The 20,721-nt window shown below is 41.6% G+C and overlaps 1 protein-coding gene across 2 annotated transcripts in view; it reads left to right on the forward strand.

Moving 5' to 3' along the window:
- The first annotated feature begins 6 nt into the window (after nucleotides 1-6).
- UPF1 (UPF1 RNA helicase and ATPase) overlaps nucleotides 7-20,721 on the forward strand; it is a 24,310-nt gene continuing 3,595 nt past the window's right edge. Inside the window, exons 1-21 of one of the 2 annotated variants that reach the window (XM_055804765.1) lie at nucleotides 7-534; nucleotides 7,463-7,605; nucleotides 8,017-8,106; nucleotides 8,665-8,832; nucleotides 9,739-9,919; nucleotides 10,490-10,651; nucleotides 11,267-11,351; nucleotides 11,576-11,674; nucleotides 11,876-11,993; nucleotides 12,809-12,968; nucleotides 13,096-13,214; nucleotides 13,492-13,656; nucleotides 13,880-13,994; nucleotides 14,190-14,333; nucleotides 14,762-14,975; nucleotides 15,207-15,324; nucleotides 16,950-17,106; nucleotides 18,125-18,267; nucleotides 18,957-19,131; nucleotides 19,880-19,961; nucleotides 20,492-20,653. In XM_055804765.1, the coding sequence (XP_055660740.1) occupies nucleotides 310-534; nucleotides 7,463-7,605; nucleotides 8,017-8,106; nucleotides 8,665-8,832; nucleotides 9,739-9,919; nucleotides 10,490-10,651; nucleotides 11,267-11,351; nucleotides 11,576-11,674; nucleotides 11,876-11,993; nucleotides 12,809-12,968; nucleotides 13,096-13,214; nucleotides 13,492-13,656; nucleotides 13,880-13,994; nucleotides 14,190-14,333; nucleotides 14,762-14,975; nucleotides 15,207-15,324; nucleotides 16,950-17,106; nucleotides 18,125-18,267; nucleotides 18,957-19,131; nucleotides 19,880-19,961; nucleotides 20,492-20,653 (3,025 nt within the window). In that variant the 5' untranslated portion in view covers nucleotides 7-309. The remainder of the gene's footprint in view (nucleotides 535-7,462; nucleotides 7,606-8,016; nucleotides 8,107-8,664; nucleotides 8,833-9,738; nucleotides 9,920-10,489; nucleotides 10,652-11,266; nucleotides 11,352-11,575; nucleotides 11,675-11,875; nucleotides 11,994-12,808; nucleotides 12,969-13,095; nucleotides 13,215-13,491; nucleotides 13,657-13,879; nucleotides 13,995-14,189; nucleotides 14,334-14,761; nucleotides 14,976-15,206; nucleotides 15,325-16,949; nucleotides 17,107-18,124; nucleotides 18,268-18,956; nucleotides 19,132-19,879; nucleotides 19,962-20,491; nucleotides 20,654-20,721) is intronic. The other variant, XM_055804767.1, reaches the window with a different exon arrangement.

The following is a 20,721-nucleotide window of genomic DNA, read 5'->3' on the forward strand; positions in this document are numbered from 1 at the left end:
GCGGCGGCGGCAGCAGCGGCCGGACGGTTCCGCTCGCAGCGCCTCGGGGTTCGCTTCTCCGGCGGCGCCCGCCCGCCGCCTCGGCCGCCTTCCTCCGCCGTTGGCTCCGGGCCGTGCGGGACCCGCCCGAGCGGGAAGGCGGCGGGCTCGTTGGTGGCCGGTTCGCCCGCGCGGCCTGGTGCGCGCGGCGGATCCTGCCGCTCGCGTAGCGCGGCGCCCGGGCTCCCTGAGGTGAGGCCCGGCCGGCTCGGGCTCGGGCTCGGGGGTGGAGGGGGTGGGGAAAAGCCGCTGCTCCTCGTCGCCGCCGCCATGAGCGTGGAGGCGTACGGCCCCAGTTCGCAGACCCTCACCTTCCTGGACACCGAGGAGGCCGAGCTGCTTGGCGCCGACACGCAGGGCTCCGAGTTCGAGTTCACCGACTTCACTCTCCCCAGCCAGACCCAAACCCCGCCCGGGCCCGGGCAGGCGGGGCCGGGACAGGGCCAAGGGCCCCCCGGCGCGGGGCAGGGACCGCCGGGACCGATCGAAGCGCAGGTGAGTCCGCGGCCGGAGGCGGGGGAGGGGGGGGGGGCCTCAGGGCGTCTCCGCTACTGGGGCGCGGGGGGGGGGGGGGGGGGGGGGGTCCGGAAGGGGCGGGCGGACCCGGCCGTGGGGCCGGCGAGGGGAAGCCCTGGGCGGGCTGCGGGGCTGGGCGCTCGGCCCCCGGCAGCGCCGCACGGGGAAGTGGAGCCGCGTGTGGCTGCTCGCCCGCCCCGGCGGGAGGAGGCTGCCGGCGGCCGGCACACGGCGGGCCCTGGCCGGCCCGGGGAGCGAGCCTGGCGGCCGGTTCTGCCCTGGAAGCGCAGGGGGAGCGCGCCGGGGGCAGGGCTGAGCCCGGCCGGCGGGCTTCGCGGCCGTGTCGTGGCAGTTGGGTCGCTTTTCCTTGCGACGTTGAAGTAAGAAATCAAAAACGCTGCTGGGTGTCATTTCAGCTTCTTTTCCTCTTTAAAACAAGTACGGCCATAGGTAGTATTTGGTTATCAAGTCGGGTACTGAAGAAATTAAACGTTACTTCTAATTTCGTCCTTCATATGACTTAAAAACAAAATAGGCTTTTAATTTGTTATTATTATTGTAATCTTTATTTCTTTGCCACCTTTTCTGCTGCACAGTTGCAGCGCTGGTTTGTTTTGGGTTTGTATGGGAGTGACAGTTGACATGGCCTGAGATTTAAGTTCAGATCTGGGTCTGGTTTCCCATAACTTAAACGGGTGAATTTTTTTAAATATAGCCTGTTGGTACCTACATGACAATTAAATTGCATTTTTTCAACAATTCACAAAAGTGAAAGTGAAGAAGGAGCTAGGGTTATGTGCTCGCAAGTGAAGTGTTGCCAGTGAAGATACTGCCTGTCACTGTGCTACATCTTGACTGTGTCTATAGTAAAAACAAAAACCCTGAAAAACTGTTCCTTTAAAAAAAAAAAAAGCCGGACTTTTCTCCATTTAAAGATCATGAAATGTTCTGCTGAGTTTCATTACATCTGGATAAATACTCATGCAGTCCCATTATTAACAATTAAATGTATGTTATCTATGTTTTAAATATGAGTGTAACAAGGAGTTGAAATGCTTTACATAGGTTTTTAACCCTGAACCAAACATAGTTTGAGTGGGCTTGATTTTGCCTTTTACTTGCAAAACCTGATGTATCAGGGCTGGTAAGTGGTACTGTGGGTGCAGAAGTGAGCAAACTGGAAACAAGCCAGCATGTCCAGGCACTGAGAATCTACAGGTGTGCAGTGCAGGACTGAAGGTGGTATTATCCCTACAGTCCTACCCGTATCGGGTTTATCCCAGGGCAAATTGAATGACTTTTTTTTTTTTTTTTTGTACTTGAAAGTGCTCAGTGTGCAGCCTAGGCGTAGCTGCTGCGCAGGGACCTGCTCCAGGTAAGAGTCTGGGATAGAATTGGAGATGTGACCCCGTGGGCTGTTTGTGTATTTTCTGTTTACTTACAGCTTCTGAGTTTGGGTTTGGTAGACTTTATCCAGTTTGAGCATTGAAATATTAGTGTTACGAAGTAATAGTAAAATCTTGTCTGTGTACGGTCAGACTATACATTAATTGATTAAAAAGGCAGATTTAATAAAATTTCAGTTTTTAAAGCTTTAGTGGGTTGTGATCATTCCAGAACTCACAGTAGAGAATATGTGGCTAAAAGAAGAAAAGGCACCCCAAAATAAGCCTCATAAGCTAAAAGACCAGACAAGAGGATTAATTTGAATTTTTTGTCTAAACATGTTTGGAAAGCCTTTGAAGTAAAAAAAATAAAAAAAATATCTGGAGAGCACATTCAGGTACTAGTATGTCTGTAAGACTTTTATTTTTTTTAAAGTGAGTGCATTTGTGATGTTTCCGCAATTTCTTGTGGTCATCCTGATCTTCCTTTTGACTTCAGAAATGTGGGTTTTGGGGAGGGTGGGGAGAGGGAATGGACCTATTGCAAACAAGAACTCTCAGAAGTGCAGTAAGTATAGTGTCCTTCTGAGCTGAGGTACAGCAAAACCCAGATCCCTGGATCTGTTTAGACTTGTACATTTCAACAGTCTCATGAGTGATAAGATCAGAAATTATGGTTTTTAAAGATTCTAGGGAAAACTTTGCTGCCTTCAAGAAATAATTTAAACTTGTTATGTCTTTTGGCAGGGGACATACTAGATAATAACTTCTGAAGCACCAAAATTGATCACATACATTTTGCTCAATTAAAGGTGGTCACTGTGATCATAATTGAAGCGACTTAAATAAATGCTCTTTTATTAGAAGCTGATAAACGTTGGAGGTGTATACTTCTACTCTGCTGTTTAATTCTGGTACTTTATTTTGGTGTCCTAGTGTTTAAAAAGATTACTTGAGCAGTACAAAGCACCCGGTTTCTTAAAATGTGATTGATTTAGGCAGTCTACAAGAGCTTCCTTTCCCAACATATATTTAACTAATAGTTTAAAAGGATGTTGTTACAGTTGATTAGTGTCCAATTGATGAAAGATAGCAAGAGGTTAGCAGCGCAGAAACAATGTCTACTGTTTTCAGAAAACTATCTGTTGTTTACATATAATTAAAATCAAACATAGGAATACACTTTTCTAAATATTTTAAGATAGCTTCTGGTTTCTGTCTTATTTTTTCCCTTTTCAAGGCAAGGGCTTAGTTACGGTTCTAGGAAGCAGTCACAGGCTCGATGAGTGTGGTGGACAAGGCACATGGTGTTAGTGTGTTAGTTAAGCTGTTCAAGTGGTTGAGGGAGGCTGGGTCAGCTATTAGATTTTTGGTCTAGACTATGGGGGCTGGATTTAATTTCCAGTTCTAACAAAGACTGTTTGTCTTAGCAAAATGAGTCCTTGTTGCTCAGGTCCCCATCTGGAAATACAGTTTAGTGTCTACGCTGCTCTGGAGGTGTTGTGGCAGTGAATGTTCTCTGTAATATCCCCTTCCTGATTTTGAAAGGGAAAGCAAATCTTTATAAGAGATTATAATAAAATACCATAACTAATCTATAGCTTTAATGTAATATTATATACCTCTATAAACACCAAGTGCTTGGGTTACCCATACAAGTCCAAAAGTATGTATTTTTTCTAAAGCATGAGGGGAAAATTACCTAGGCTGGGACAGTGTGACTGGGTGTCCTGCAGTTACTGTGCAGTGTTGAAGTGTGTTGCCATGATTGATTGGACAGTAGTCTTGTAAGGCTTACTCTTGTAGCAAAATACCTACTTAACTGCAATTAGTTTTCTTGTTACAGCTTGAAATGTGCTACTTGAAAGTAGAACTACATAAAGCTGATGTAGCTGCGTTCACTTGTGGATCAGCTTCTGATGTGGGTGGGGTACATTAGCTGGAAGCACTGGGAGAAACTGAGATGGTAATACTCTGTTCCTGCTGATTTTGGGACTCGCTTATACATGGTCAGTAGAAGCCACAACATAGTCTGGTTTACGATTCTGTAACTCAGCTCTCTCGACTGGTATTTTAGACGCCAGGAAAGGAGCAAGGGAGGGACCAGTACCTTGGTGGTAGTTTTGGAGCACCTCAGTGTTTAGACTGCTGTAGCTGTTAAACTTGCTGTGCTAGAAGTTTCAGTCAACACTTTTTAAAATAGAGGAGGCCTCCCCCCTCCTTTATACAACAGTTGATGGTGCCAGATTTTTAATAATATGCACATAGGCTAACATCAGAGTAGGTTTTAGAACAATAGTTGAGTCACTTCCTCATTGTGTGCCTGCCAAGGCCTAGTACTCGCTCACTGCCGGATTTTCATAGTAACAGGTGACATCATTCCTGCCTAACTCTCTGAAAGGGCAGGAGCTCCCCAGGGTGTAACTAACACAGTCACCTGGTGCAGAAGTACAGATAGCTTGCAATCGTTGTAGTTTCTTGGTTTTCTGCATTATAAAAAAAAATAGTTTTATTACTGTTCAGTAATCTTAATTTTTTATGAGCACCCAAAAAAAGTATTAAACTTGTCAACTGATGTGTATAATAATGTGTTCTGCCTCTTTGGAATAGACTGATAGAAATGCACTGGTGAATGCCTGGTATTTGTGCTTCTAAGAAATTCAGTTTAACTTAAGGCTTTGGAATTCCACCTGCTTCATGATCAGTTAATAAGTTATCTTCGTATTTTGTAAAATGGCATTGTATATTTAAAAATGGATGTTTATCTTCAAACATCAGTGCAGATGCCATTACACATTGAGCTGATTGGATTTGGGTTCATCATACTAGTGGGTTGTTGCATGCTGCTGCAGTTTCTTTCAGTTTTTTTTTAATCTTTTCCCTCTGCTGGTTTTGCACGTTCTGGGCTGACGGTTCCTCTTGGCTGATTCTTTCTATTAAAAGCCAGTACTTGGAGGTAACATCATATAAAGTCATGCTATTTAGACTGTGTTTTGCAAATGAGCCTCATTTCATTTGAAGATAATGGAACAGAGCTTGTGTCATTGAGTCCAATTCCTTACTGCTGAGGGCAAAAGTGAAGCGGCTTACACTTATTTTTAAGTTTAACTCTTGCAATTGGCTGTTAAATTTTAATGTGCAATACTGAAACTAACTGGCATGGAATCTAAATGAGACTTTCAGAGAAGTAAGCTTGTTTTGATTTGCCTATGAGTTACAGCTATAAAATGCTACAGCAACTATTTTTATCAAATTTCTTTTAATAAAGATTTAGCGTTCTTCTCGCTGTGGACAGCTTTCTCTTGTCAGAGAATCATGTTACAGATACCAGATAAATTGCATTACAGTGTCTTAAGTGCAAGAGTTACTAAAATACTACGTTGATAGATGGAGGCCTTGAGTGATTCTTATGCTGCCATTTATTAGCTAGTTTGAAAATTTTCAGGAATAAATTCATCTTGTCTCACCCAGTACCTTTAAAAACATTGTGTGTGGTGGGAGTATTAATAAATCTGATGATTTTGCTGTGATAGGGAAACTACCTCACTGGGCTCATCTCAAATGTTCTATTAATAACCACTGCAGTCACTGTGGTGGTCCCTTTCCCACCTTTTTCCACTCAAGGTTTCTGTGAATTATGGCATGCTTATCTCTTCCCACGTTTTACTGAGATCTTGGCTGAACAAGTCAAAGAATCAGGTGGCTGAGTGAACAACATTTTGGGGGATGTGAGGATCTGGCCATCTTGGGAGGTTCTTGACAGCATGGTGTTAAGGTGCTAAGGCTCTCCATGGCTGTTAGTCTGTGCAGCAGTGGAATTAAACAAGGAACACCTGTGAGGCCCAAGGGCCAGCAGCTGTACTAGTCATGTTGCAATCTGATTTGTGACATGTGTGCTTCTTGATGCTCCTTCCTGGTGGTAAATGCACTTTACCCAGTATTGCCAAAAAGGACTTATTTTTAGCATGAGAAAGGGTTGGTGTGTGAAAGTTGCTGATGCAGCACCAAACGTTGCAGGAGTTGGTGGTTCTGGCAGTTAGTGTATCCTCAGTGGAAAGAGCGCACCTGTGCTTGTATGCTGTTAGTGCACTTGATCTCTGAAGTGTGTTGCTCTGAAAACTTGGGCTGCATTACTGGTTTTGATGGACTTTGGCAGCTTTCTTGGGTAACTTAGGCCTCGTTTTTTAAAAGGAAAACATATTGTAGCTAACCCAAATCTAAAGTAACACAATAGTGACTGTCACACCGGATGTATTTTGCAAGTATGCTTGATTCTGTGTGTAATACGGTGTTGTGGTTTAACCCCAGCCAGAAACAAAGTACCATGCAGCTGCTTGCTTCCCCCGCCACCATCTTGGGTTTGGAAAGGAAGATAGAACTTGAAGGTGGAAATAAGAACAACTTAATAATTAAAACAGGAGGGAAAACCAAAACAACAATAATAACAATTATAATGAAAAGGGAGTAGGGGAGAGGAATAAAACTCAAATGGAAGGGAGAAAAAGAAACCCCAAGTGATGCACGATACAAGTGCTTGCCACCTGCTGAGCAATGCCCAGCCAGTCCCCAAGCAGTGATCAGCAGGCCTTGGCAAACTCCCCCCAGTTTATATACTGAGCATGATGTATGCAGTACCCCTCTGGCTACTTGGGGTTGGCTGTCCTGGCTGTGTCCCCTCACAATTTCTTGTGCCCCTTCAGCCTTATTGCTGGCAAGGTCTGAGAAGCTGAAAAGTGCTTGACTTGGTATGAACGTTACCTAGCCACAATTAAAACCACCAATGTGTTATCAACATTGTTCTCACACAAAATCCAAAACACAGCACTGCACCAGCTACTAAGAAAATCAACCCTTATCCCAACTGAAAACAGGACATAGAGTTGGTACATCTTGAACAAGTGATACTGCCTGGAGAGTTAGAGACTCAGCTGAAAACCAGTTTCTGTTCTTTCTTGTGCTATTTCAATCTTTTTTTTTTTTTTTTAATTTGGCTTATATGAGAAGAGCTTTCTTGATTACCTGCTCTGTGTTGGACAAGTGGCATGAAGTTGTGCTTCTGATGTCTTTGGTTGGGGGGAAACATGGATTTGGTGGATGGAGACCTGCAGAAATAGGTGGTGAAAGCCCTGTACAATAAAGATTCTGCTTTCAGGTAGATTTCTGGAGTAAAATCAAGGGTGAAAAAAAAACCATGTTTGATGCTGCTGGAACTGTTTAAACAGGATTTTGTGCATTGTGTAAGACTGGGTGGAAAGACATAATTGCAGAAAAGCCATCTCCTTTCAACTTTTTTCTGCTTATCAGTTGGTGTTTAAATAATGCTGTAAGATAGGAGCTAATGAAGCAAGTATTGATTATATAACTGGTATGTGCTCCAGCTCTTACCAGCATTTTTCTTTCCTTTTGAGATTTTCTACATTGAACACAAATTTTTGCTTTGAGGAGTAGGGGTCACTGTCCTTGGCTTTATGTTTTGGAGTCTGTTTTGATTGTATAACTTAAGCACTGACCTTGCATTTCAGGTTAATGGACCTGATGGCATTCTACAGAATGGAGCTGTGGATGATAATGTGGCTAAAACCAGCCAGCTTCTGGCAGAGTTGAATTTTGAAGAAGATGAAGAAGATACCTATTATACAAAGGATCTTCCTGTGCATGCTTGCAGGTAAGGCCTAAGCTTTGCCCCAGGCTTATTATTTCCAGGGGGCAGGAGTACTTTGTGTGAGTGAAAGGTGGATGCTTAGAGGATTTTGGAGACAGCCACATTATGGGTAGGAGGGTGGTGCCCTCTGGTGAGCTCTTATAGAGACTTAGAGCTGCTACATCCAGCAGGTCTTTGAGCTCCCTTGAAGAATAAAAAGGCTAAGCCAGCCTAGGGATGGTAATGGTGGGAAGTGATAAAATACTTGTGACTCAAAACAGAAGCTCGTGTTTGATGCTTTTACCAACACTCATGTTCCCTAATTTTCTGCTTCCCCTCACTTTTGTATGCTACTAGGGAATTTAAATCTTGTGTTTGAATTTTCCTATACGCGAGTACCCAATCGCTTCCCATTTTTGCTTTTTTTAATTCCAGCTACTGTGGCATCCATGACCCTGCCTGTGTGGTCTACTGTAACACCAGCAAAAAGTGGTTCTGTAATGGGCGTGGAAATACATCTGGCAGGTAAATGGTCAAATGATGGAAATAACAATGACAATCTTGTCTTTAGAGTGTGTTGGTTTTGAAGTGGTATGATGGCTGTGACTGACATTTGGTGATAATCTAGGTCTAGTGACTTAAATGTGAACCTCCAGCTGCCTCTTTAGCTTTTCTGCTGTTCCCAGCTCAGACCTCGATTTCAGCAAAACTTGAATCACTTCTGTGAAGTCAGCTTGCTGCTGCTTCTCTTATCGTGAATTCCTGCAAAGCACAGTAGAACTGATGCTCTTGACCTGTGGAGCTTTGGGAGGCTTCTTTCAATTATCAGTAACATTGAAAGAATAGGAAACTTGTAAGAAATTCTTTTACATTCATCTACCTTTAAAGTGTTCATTCACTGAGAAACCACCGAAACTGCAGTGGCAGTGTCTTTGCTTGGATGAAAAGAGCAAGATCTTGCCAACGTCTGCCACAGTGTAAATAGATTTTGTGTCTTTTAATAACTGAGTTGACATATCAAGTTAGGACTAAATGTGGTTTTCCTGTTAACTTAATATAAATGTATGTCCTCTTTGGTTTCAGCCACATTGTTAATCATCTTGTGAGAGCGAAGTGCAAAGAGGTGACTCTCCATAAAGATGGACCTCTAGGAGAGACTGTCTTGGAATGTTATAACTGTGGATGTCGTAATGTGTTTCTCCTTGGCTTTATTCCAGCTAAGGCAGACTCTGTGGTGGTTTTGCTGTGCAGGTGAGAGAATGCCTTTGTTGGCATGTTTGTGTCAAGTCTGTTGCATAACCTTGTTTCTAAAGGATAATGCTTGCTTTCATTTGGTACCGAAACACATTTTATACTCTTAATTTGCTACCGTTCTTCCTTTAGATGATCATATAGACTTCATGCCTTGTGTAGATAATGCAATAACTGAACATTCTGTTATGTGGGGCAAATATCTTAACTCTATAGAAAATGAAGCAGTCCTTAATGGAAGAAACGTGTGGTTTTCCTTTTTTTTTTTTTTTTAAACTCTGCTTTTTCAGATTTGGAAGAGTAACAAATCAGTTCAGAAAATTACTCTGGAGTGTTGCTGGAGTAGTCCCTCTGTTACTTAGTGCGTTTTTCTGTCAGCACGTAGAATCATTTGAAGATGACAGTAAATCAGGAGTTGTTCTCTGACAGGTTCTATCAGAAATCATGATTTCATAATTGTATGCATTTTAATTAAATGCTGTCACCATGTATTTGACAGTAGAAGGTGTGTTTCTATGGAATGAGTTATTCTATTTGTTTAAAAAAACAGATGGGAAGTAATCCTGAGTGTTTTCTGATATATTATATGTGTGCATAATCTTAATGGACTGTAACCACTTCCAAAGGTGAGTGTCATATATAATATTTTAGATGCTGAAACTTCAGTTCTAGAAATGCCCAAGAAATGCTATGTAGGATACTGAGCCTTCCCAGTGTTGAAGTAGCAAATACAGGAACTAAAAAATTAATTGGGCCGGTAGGCTGGGGTGGTGGTGGTTGGTTTTTTTTTTCCTTTTAACTGAGATACTGGAGTTGTTTTAAGAGCCTATTTTTACATTTGATATGATAGACTTTTTCTTACACCTGTCTAATTTAATAATTTTTTTCAATGTTTTGGTTGTGCAGGCAGCCATGTGCCAGTCAGAGCAGTTTAAAGGATATTAATTGGGACAGTTCACAGTGGCAGCCTCTTATCCAAGATCGTTGTTTCCTTTCATGGCTGGTAAAGATTCCATCCGAACAGGAACAGTTGAGAGCACGTCAGATTACAGCTCAACAGATTAACAAACTGGAAGAACTTTGGAAGGTATGTGCTGCTTTTCAAGTACTGGTTATATTTTACGAAGTGCTAATTTTCTGGCTTTATGAAGGAGGGACAAGGCTGTTTTAACAGCTGTATAAGACAGAGGACATACTTAAATTACATGAGGTTTAAATCCTGCAGATTTGACAAGCAGTGTAACTGGAAATTGGTCAACAGAGTCAGAGTCACGAAATTGTTTGTCTCAGTAGGAAAGTTTCACCCTTGGGTTCCTCAGCTCTGTTCAAGTTGCACTGTCAAGCAATCTGAAAAAACAACTTTCCTTCCCCATTTTGAGTCTTTCACTTGTTTCTGCTTTATGTGGTGACTAGCTGAGATGGGAACAGTTAGTCCATGCTTGGTATTCAGTTAATGCTTTTTGAGAGGCTTTTCTGTACATCCTTTAAAGCATAACAGACCTGACTGGATGTGAGTGTAGTTTTAACAGGTGGTCATACCTTGATATAACTTCCCATAATAGTAAAACATGGTATTACCAGTCCATTGCACAATGAGAGCTTATCACTTGTTTGTGCTTAAAACCTTGAAACAAAACACTGGTGCTTTACATTCTAGGAAAATCCATCTGCAACCCTTGAGGACTTAGAAAAGCCTGGTGTTGATGAAGAACCACAGCATGTTCTGCTTAGATATGAAGATGCTTATCAATACCAAAATATATTTGGTCCTCTAGTCAAGCTTGAGGCAGACTATGACAAGAAACTCAAGGAGTCTCAGGTAATGTGCTTGAAGTACGCTTGTTTGAGGGGGCTTCTGGCTAGTTCTCAGGTATCAAAGCACGTGGTCATTCTCAACAGCGTAGAACAAAGGCCCAAATGAAATATATGTCTTTATTACAGTACTGTCGCATCATAGTAATTGCAGTAGTAATGGTGATGTATGGTAGCAGGGAGAGGAAAGGAAAATAAATTGAGGTTTTAAAAAAGAGCTTGAAATACTTGGGAACTTCCACCTTTGTTCAAAGTTCATCTTTCCAAGAACCATGTTCTATCATAGAACTGCAGTTTGGCCACCTTCTTTTATGTTGTCATTGAATTTTGTGAGGTCATGCAAGCACTTACTGAATGTTTTAAAGTTGGGGGTGAGAGAATAATAATGCAAGTGGTGATTACGACTTCATTTCTCATTAAGTAACTTTCGTAGAACAGAATTATCTTCTGTAGATGGTGTGAACTCAGTCCGTAGGAATAAATACAGAGATTTGTCTGTACTGTGACGTTGGTACAGCACCTTTAGTATTTCTCTACTGTTTCAAAGTATAGGACAGCGAGGGCTGTCGTATCAGCAAACAGCTCTTTAAGAACATAATAGATGCTTTTTCTTTACCATTAGACACAAGATAACATCACAGTGAGATGGGACTTGGGCTTGAACAAGAAAAGGATTGCTTATTTCACTTTGCCAAAGACTGATTCAGGTAATGACAACTCGATTATGTTTTGTCGGGGGTTTTTGGGTTTTGTTTTGTGTGGTTTGGTTTTTGGTTTGTTTTTTTTTACTGCCCAGTGAATAACATAAGTTTTTAAAGAACTGTGATCTGGCCTGGGATATAAGATAGTATTGTAAGGGGTTTTTTGTGTCGGGGGATGGTTGTTTCTTGGTGAGTATTCTGAGTGTGGGTTTTTTTTCCTTCCTTTGTAGATATGCGTCTTATGCAAGGAGATGAGATCTGCTTGAGGTATAAAGGAGACCTGGCTCCTTTATGGAAAGGAATTGGTCATGTTATCAAAGTTCCTGATAGTATCCTTTACTTAATGAGCCTTCAGGAAGGCTTAATTGAAGGTTTAAGTCTCTCCAAGAAATCAGTAATTGTGTACAAAAGTAATTTTGAGATAATTTTAATTTGTTGAGGGCGGGCGGCTGGGTGTCTGCTAAAAAAAACCAAATCAAAATTGGGGAAAATAAAATTCAAATTTTTGCTATAGATTACTACTTAACGAGGTTCTACAGATTATGGTGATGAGATAGCCATTGAGCTGAGGAGCAGCGTTGGAGCACCTGTGGAAGTTACTCATAACTTCCAGGTGGATTTTGTATGGAAGTCAACTTCCTTTGACAGGTATTGAGAAAGCACTTAACCTTTGCAAATAGTGGGTGCAGTTGATGTGTATATTTTCCTTTACCTTTGGCGGGAATTTTTGAACAAGGAAAGTTGTATTGTTTTGTGATGCTAGCAATCAAATCTGAGTATGCCCAATGTATCAAGTCTATGAACATGGTAACTGGTTCATAGAGCAACAGGCCTAACTTTTACTAGAAATGGAATTAATCTGAATGCCATCAAACTACCTTTTTTCTCATTTTGAAGGGATGCTTAGGGTTTGTTGCAAGTACATCAAGGGGGAGAAACTTACCTTATGTCTAGTAATATTTGGAACGTATGAAGAAAAATTGTTTTGTAGTTCAGCTTCCTGAACACTGCTCCATCATGAAGTATGCTCTGATTTGAGTTGACATTCTAAACTTTGAGTTACTTTAGCTGAAATTTCAAGGCATTTGAATCTGCTGTGGCATCAGTAAGCTTCAGACATGTCTGTACTGCATTTTGTTAGGAGTTTTATTACAGTGGAAGAGTACACATTTTCTTCAGATCTTGCACCTAAAATTACTACTGCAAATTCTTTTGGAGGCTGGTGCTTCTCTGTGGATTTTTCTGGTTATAATACTTTGTAGTATTCACATAGGGAAAAACAACAGCGGTGTTCTCAGGGTCTAATGTTCATCTCTTAATTCTATTAGCAGGCATTCTACATTGTTCTTTTTCCCCAAGGCGTTTGTGCCTGATGTCTGATTAACCTTTGTGTAGGATGCTTGTGGATAGTTGTATTTGAAGTCATACTGATTTTTTTTTTTTCTGTCCTTCCCTCGTTTCAGAATGCAGAGTGCTTTAAAAACATTTGCTGTGGATGAGACTTCAGTGTCTGGGTACATCTATCACAAACTGTTAGGTCATGAGGTAGAAGATGTAATTATTAAATGCCAGTTGCCAAAGCGCTTTACAGCACAAGGACTTCCTGATCTCAACCATTCTCAGGTAACCTCATCTCCTTTTTACTACACACAAAGAATATGATGAAGAATTTATAAATAGAGGTTGAACAACTTTGTAACTTCCTATGCATAGAATGCTAAACAGCAATAAAATTATTTTTTTTTTTTAGGTTTATGCTGTGAAGACTGTCCTGCAGCGTCCTCTGAGCCTTATTCAGGGTCCCCCTGGTACTGGAAAAACAGTGACATCAGCCACAATCGTCTATCATCTGGCTAGACAAGGCAATGGGTAAGAACTGCTCTCCCTAAATCTTTATGTATAAGGTTACGATATTAATGGTCAAAGAATCAACTTGATTTTAAAAACTAAAATAACTTGTATCATTGAGCTAGTAAGGTTTTCTAGAAGTATACTTTTCTGGGAAGATTTGTGCTTATTTCAGAAAATGTTTTTCTGCAGCATGTTTTTAGGGTGTGTGTGCCATAACGCATGGTTTTATTACAAGTCCATTGGAAAAAAGTTTTACAGTGCATTGAGACTGACTTCTTGCTTTATTTTTGTCAAGGCCTGTGTTAGTCTGTGCTCCAAGTAATATAGCTGTCGATCAGTTGACTGAGAAGATCCATCAAACTGGACTGAAAGTGGTTCGTCTGTGTGCTAAAAGTCGTGAGGCAATTGACTCTCCTGTCTCCTTCTTGGCATTACATAACCAGATCAGAAACATGGATAGGTAAGAAGTGGTTGAGGGGGGGGGGGTGGGGGGTGAAAAATCAACTGAAGTGTTGTGGTGGGCACAACTGATTAACTCTGTGGTGATGATGTGATACTTGCTTGATGTGATAACTTTTTTGCTTCTATACATGTGTCATATTTAGTTTTACAAATGAGTTCTGCTGTAATCCTACCCAGTTCTTAATTAGGCTGTAAAGCAAAATTCTGGTTTTTTTCTTTAGCATGCCAGAGCTTCAGAAACTGCAGCAGCTTAAAGATGAAACTGGAGAACTGTCATCTGCTGATGAGAAACGTTACCGTGCACTGAAACGAACAGCAGAGCGTGAATTACTTATGGTAAGGTTCCCTCGCTTCTAGCAGCTTGAATAATTGCCTTCTCCCAGTTGAGGCTTAGCTGCAGTTTGCTGGTAGAGATCAGCGTACAACTTAAATTTTGGGAGGATTCCTGGGATGGTATTGAATATACTTCGGTGTAGAAATACTGTCTGTTGATAACCTACTTGACTAATTTCAGTTCTGTTTCTGTTTCAGAATGCAGACGTGATCTGTTGCACGTGTGTGGGAGCTGGTGATCCAAGACTTGCAAAAATGCAGTTCCGCTCCATTCTGATTGATGAAAGCACCCAGGCTACTGAGCCGGAGTGCATGGTGCCAGTTGTCCTGGGAGCAAAACAGGTAGGAGCCATTGGATTTCACTAAAGAAAATGTCATTGAAGAAAGAGTTTATGAATAGAGGAAGTAGCATCAAGCAGTAACATTCACAGTGTAGGCACGTAAGGATACAAAATCCTTTCCTTTCGTGGAAGGTGGTTCCATAATATAGATCTAAATGATTTTATTTTGTGTTAGTCCTCTTAGTTTTCTGTTTCTGTGGCGTAATCTTTGCCTGGAATATGTTGGTGCTGTTGGAACAATGTGGAGACCAAATAAGATCTTAATTGAAAATGATCAGCTGAAAAGCTAGTGGATGCTAAAGGTTTATAAGCCTTAAATTCAGACTGATTACTTGGTAGTATATTTTATAGTAGGATACTGCTATTGTTCTAGCTGTTGGGCCAGTTTCAGAAAATAACTTAGAAATCTGCAACCTTCTTTTTCCACAGCTTATTCTTGTGGGTGACCACTGCCAGCTTGGTCCTGTTGTGATGTGTAAAAAGGCTGCAAAGGCTGGCCTGTCTCAGTCTCTCTTCGAGAGGCTTGTGGTGCTGGGGATTCGGCCAATTCGCCTACAAGTGCAGTACCGCATGCATCCTGCACTGAGTGCTTTTCCATCCAATATCTTCTATGAGGGTTCACTCCAGAATGGTGTTACTGCAGGTAAGCAAGAGTGATATGCCTGCGAATTATTTTCTTTTCCATTCATTAAGGATCAAAGGCAGGCTTCTTTAATCTAGATGAGGGGTTTTTTTAATACATTTGCCTAAAAAAAGAATTTCCACTGCACTTAGTGTTGAGTCTTTACAGTGCTTTGATATGAGAATAAGTATGTTTGCTAGTAAAGCACAGTGCTAACTGGTTTTTTTTACTTACTGGTTTTGTGCTCTTCAGCGGACCGTGTGAAAAAAGGTTTTGATTTCCAGTGGCCACAGCCAGATAAGCCGATGTTTTTCTATGTTACACAAGGACAGGAAGAAATTGCCAGCTCAGGCACTTCTTACTTAAACAGGTAAACAAAATTAAATGCTGAGATATAAACTTAAAAAAAAAAATATTTTGTCCCAGTGCATCTCAAATGTAAGGGAGATTATTAACAGATCCATTTAACAGTCTGGTGACATCTCTTGGAGACAGTCACAATTAAATGAAGTCAGGAGAGTGCAGTGTACAGTTCCTGCTGCAGACCAAATAGCTAAGCGTTTCTGTATCCTTCAGAATCTCCGCAACAAAACTCAACAGTATGCTGTATTCACTGTGACTTGTGGTGCCTTGCTGTGCGAATAAAGGCGTAACAGCTAAATAAAGGCTTGTGTTCTCAAAGAAGTTACTTCTGTTTCTGTGACGGTGGTATCTCGGCTTCAAATGAGCCAGCCCCCGACCTCAAATGTGTTGTGTGCTGGGATACAGTACTTCAGTGTTATCGATTCTTATGTTCTGCAGTAGCTCTTCTAAATTAATAAAACGTTGTTTCCTATTAACAGCTATGATTGGAATTGCTTGTGTGCTGGTTTTTAATAAAAGCTGCCATCAGGGATAGTGCAGGCTGAGCTGCCTTTTGGAGTCGATTTGCCCTAGGCTCCCTTCACAGTAAACAAAGAGAAAAAGGCATCTGCAATGGGAGCAGTTCAGATCTTAAGTGGGTTTGAATTGTTCTGTGGAGATGTGTGTTTTCCTTCACTAGTAGTATAAGGAGCATGGGACAATTAAGTGCCTAATATGTGGAATGAATTTGGGCCAGTGAGTCAACTGACTGCAGCTGCAGCAGGAAATGCTGATCAAGTTGCATTTTGAGGCCAGAACCCAAATAGCTCCTGAAGCAGAGTCCTAATTCTTAGACTTTGGTGGGGTGCGAAAGGAATGGGAACTTAATTTTCTCTTTTCTACCCCTTTTTTTTTTTTCCCTGCACTTTCCACGTTTTTCAGTTAGTGAGCTTAAAACACCTTATTCCTCTTATTTGTATGTGTGTGTTCATGTGCCTGGAAGGGAAACCAGCCCAACTTAAGAAAAATATCTGCTGTGATATTTTTAATCTGTCTGTTTCATGAACAGCATGTGCAAGACTGCTGAATGCAGCAAGCCAGATTGTGCACACACAAATGGCACAATAGTTGGCTGACAGGGAGACTGGCATTAAAAACAGTCTATATTTAAAACTAGAAGATAAAGCAACTGAAGGAACCGTTCGCACAGTGGGATGGAACATTTTTAATGATCTGGCTCATAAATGTACACATGTACTTTTAACTAAGTAGTTCCATCTTGGAATAATAGCCACCGTGAATTTAATTGTTCCAGAAAGTCTAGTTGTGTAGCTCTGAGAAGGTGGAGGTCTATGTAAGAAGAAATTTCTGTGTCCTTCTGAGACCTTTTTTTTGAGATGTTGGCTTTTGCTCATATTCCTCTGGCTGAGAATATCTTGTGTCTGGCCTAAGTCAAGAGGTGATTAGTGGTGAATGCTTAAGCAGAATTAATCTGAGTGCTTGAGCGGTGTAAAATTGATCTTTTTCCCGAAGTAGCCTTTCTGACAAAAGGCTAGCACAGAGTACATGGTCAAGTTTTTTAGACCCATTAACTTGCAGAAAGTTAAACCTAATGCCTTGATTCTCCTTAGATAAACAAATCTCTTTTTCTAGGACGGAAGCTGCCAATGTGGAGAAGATAACTACAAAGCTATTGAAAGCTGGTGCCAAACCAGATCAGATTGGCATTATTACTCCTTACGAAGGTCAACGATCCTATCTGGTGCAGTATATGCAGTTCAGTGGTTCCTTGCATACGAAACTCTACCAGGTATGGAGTTGTTACACAAATGAGAGCACTTAAATGCAGAGAAGCTAGAAAAGTCAGATATTGTGAAACTTCACAATATTTTCATTTTTAGTCTGGCTTTTTAGGCGTCAGTCTGTGTTTATTCTTAGTCGTTTTTGAATTTTTTAGTTGATTGCGGTTAAAATAGACTGGGGAGAAGAGTTTAAGAGGTATCGAGTGCCAGGAAGTGTCAGGGGAGCAGCTGGCCAGATAAAGGAGAAAGCTCTAAGGTCTCTGTTGGAACGCACTGAAGCCTTCCTTTCTCCTCTGAGGACTCACGGAGGCACAGAAGGGAGAGGTCATTAGTGCTTCAGCTATGGAAAAGCTTCAGTCAGCTTGTGCCGTAGGATAAAAGAGCCATGCCAAGAGACATGCAGGAAACCAAGCTCCATAAATTCTGATGGTCATACTATTTATTTGCTTGGGAACATGTCCTCGCATCAGTAGAACTCCTCTACCAAACATGAACATTTGTTGCTACAAACAAGATGGTTGTATGTTTAATGTCGTCTGTTTTGCAATATTGAGAACTTGGTCAGTGTTTTCACTGAAGGAAGACTTAGTGGAAATACTTTTCCTTCTGCCAGGAATGATCTGTCCCTCTGATTCGGGTTTCTCGGTAGCTGGGGGCAGCAGTGCTCATTTGGACCCATCTTACTACAAGGTTTTGGAATACTCAGAAGTCTTCTTGGCAAAATACCTAGAAAAGGAATGCTTTCCATAGTGCAAATGCCAGTTTTGGGGAGGAAATATGAGAACTATAAAGCAGTGAATATAAAAGTAATTTGTCCTAAACTGAGACTGTCTGTTCCTCTTTAGGGAAACTATTTACTGACCAGTGGAATTACTAAATCACTCATCATTTAAAAAAAAAACAAAACATTTTTTGTCAAATGATGGGAACTGCTAGTGCATGGCCCATGCATTTTGTAATGCCTGTTGGTAGCGTAACTGTTTTGCACTGTGCTTCCGTGATCTACATGTTTTCCTTCTGTTCCAGGAAGTGGAAATTGCAAGTGTGGATGCCTTCCAGGGACGTGAGAAGGACTTTATTATCCTTTCTTGTGTGAGGGCCAATGAACACCAAGGAATAGGGTTTCTGAATGACCCCAGGCGTCTTAATGTAGCTCTTACAAGAGCAAGGTAAAGTAAAATCAAGCAAACTTATCTATTCTAGACACAGAATTTGGTCTGCTAAAGCATCAATACAGCCCACCTAACAAAAGGTCTGTGTTTTGTGGGTAGCAGGCCCGTTCCCCACTCCACCTGGTTTAAGGGAACCTGAATATTTCCACATTCCCTACAATTTACAGGAGCAATCTCAACCTAATCAGTGTCACCATGTGGCATCAGTAGTTAGCAGAAGCCGCCATGTCGTTCCCCTTTGCTTGCAGGACAGCACTCTTCCCTTCATCTGCTGCTTTATCCCTTCCAGCAGCCATTTTCCCATTTTGCTTCTCTTAATGGGTTTGATTACTGAGAAGAGTACAACACTATTTGGTTGGCTTCCTTGGTTTCTGCAAGCTTGCAAACCAGTGCAGGGTGGTGGTTGGTTGGGTACACAGATGGGTTTGGTAAGCCTGCAAAAGGAAGCTTGTGATTATTGAGAAACTGACTGCAGCAATCTCCTTTCAAGTCTTTTGTCATACTACAGAAATCATCTGCTGTAAACAAAACAATTGTATCGGGGTCTCCCACTGTCATGGGCTTCTGTTATGTGCCTTGATTTACTGCAAAAGAGATTGGCTTCAAGGCTGTTCTGACATTAATATGTAGCATGGCTTTATTTTTAGTCAAAGTTAATTTTAGTTTCTCTGTCTGCTGTTGTACAGGTATGGAGTAATTATTGTTGGGAACCCAAAAGCACTGTCTAAACAACCACTTTGGAATCACCTACTGAATTACTACAAAGAACAGAAGGTTCTGGTGGAGGGACCACTGAATAACCTCCGGGAAAGCCTTATGCAGTTCAGCAAACCCCGGAAACTTGTCAATACCATCAACCCAGTGAGTTGACGACATCTTCTCTCAGATGTTTGTGGCATGAAACAGTTGGGAATCGATTGATCAGTTAGAAATGGATGGAATAAAGTCACCTACGTAGCCTCACACAGCCATGACTTTCCATTTTTGTTGCCTAGTGAATGATGTGTGACTCAAGTCAGTTGCTGCTTCAGCTCTTTCCAAGTTGAGCACGCGTAGAAAAGCTGTTTTAGTGTGCTTTTTAAATTATTGCTCTTTATTTACTGCAAAATTTTATGAGAGGGTAACTTCTGAGGTGAGCGAAACAAAGTAACTGTTTTCTGTAGAAATGGCAAGCTCATTAAGCACGTATACTTAATAGCATTATACTATAATCTTCAACCTGTAAGTTTTATACTTAGTCCTTTAACATAAGATAAGTAGTCGTTTGCGGGAGGAAGGTTGTCCGCCATCACAGGAGGAGAGCGGCAGGGATGGAGCAAGGGGAGAGCTATCATCAGAACCTTGGAATGGACTGAAAATTCATCCGGTGTTTCACAGTTTGAGATCAGCTGCCTGTAGAATCTTAACTTCTTTTTCTTGTTGTCATGATGAAGTTGAAATGATCATTGGATGTTTTCTGTGTATTAGAACTGGTTAGTTTCCTCAGCACTTGTAAAGTAGGTGTGATCTGTGGAGTTTTTCTGGATTTTTACCCAAAATAACTTACATTGAAGTTGCAGTGCAAAGTTTTCTGTGCAAAGGCTTTGTCTAATTCCTATAATGTTTCCAGGGTGCCCGTTTCATGACTACTGCCATGTATGACGCACGCGAGGCTATTATTCCAGGATCTGTCTATGACCGGAGCAGTCAAGGTAAAGGAAGCCATCAGAATTAACGCCTTCATAGATAACTTTTTTTCCTCAACTAGTCCTTGTGGGGTGGTACGTTACGGACTTCAAACTGCTAAACGGTTGAAGAGCCACTCCAGAAAAATACAGAATTTGAGAACTGAGAATGTTCATGAGGTGCCTGGATTTTGCTCTCTGTGTATAGAAGCCCCTACAGTCTTAACTTGATGTCTGCAGAGCAAGTGAAAAATGAGGGGGAAGGGAGCGTGTGTGTGTCTGTGTGTAAATGTTTCAAGAGTCTTAAATTTTACAAATACAGTAAAAGTATCTGTAGGGAGGAACATGTGTTCGCCAAGTCTGAAATTTTCAAGTGTGGAATAATTGGTGAACTGGAAATACTGGTGGTTCTTGGCAGTGGTAGGCTTGTCCTTTCAATTTCTCATTCTGATTTATCCTGCTTACAAATCCTGCCTTACTGTTAAAAGCAGAAATATTAATTGATTTCTAAATATTCAGCGGGCCTGAAATCACTGTGGCTTTCCTCCCCTCCTCAGGGCGCCCATCCAACATGTACTTCCAAACCCACGACCAGATTGGGATGATCAGTGCTGGCCCCAGCCATGTCACTGCTATGAACATTCCTATCCCTTTCAACCTTGTGATGCCACCGATGCCACCGCCGGGGTACTTTGGCCAGGCTAACGGACCAGCTGCAGGTATGGGGGCAAGGGTGAATGGTGCAAAACCTATAATTTAGGTCTGAAGTTGAAGAATGGGGGGTTTT

This window comes from Falco peregrinus, chromosome 5 (assembly GCF_023634155.1).
Source record: "Falco peregrinus isolate bFalPer1 chromosome 5, bFalPer1.pri, whole genome shotgun sequence".
Classification (NCBI taxonomy): Eukaryota; Metazoa; Chordata; class Aves; order Falconiformes; family Falconidae; genus Falco; species Falco peregrinus.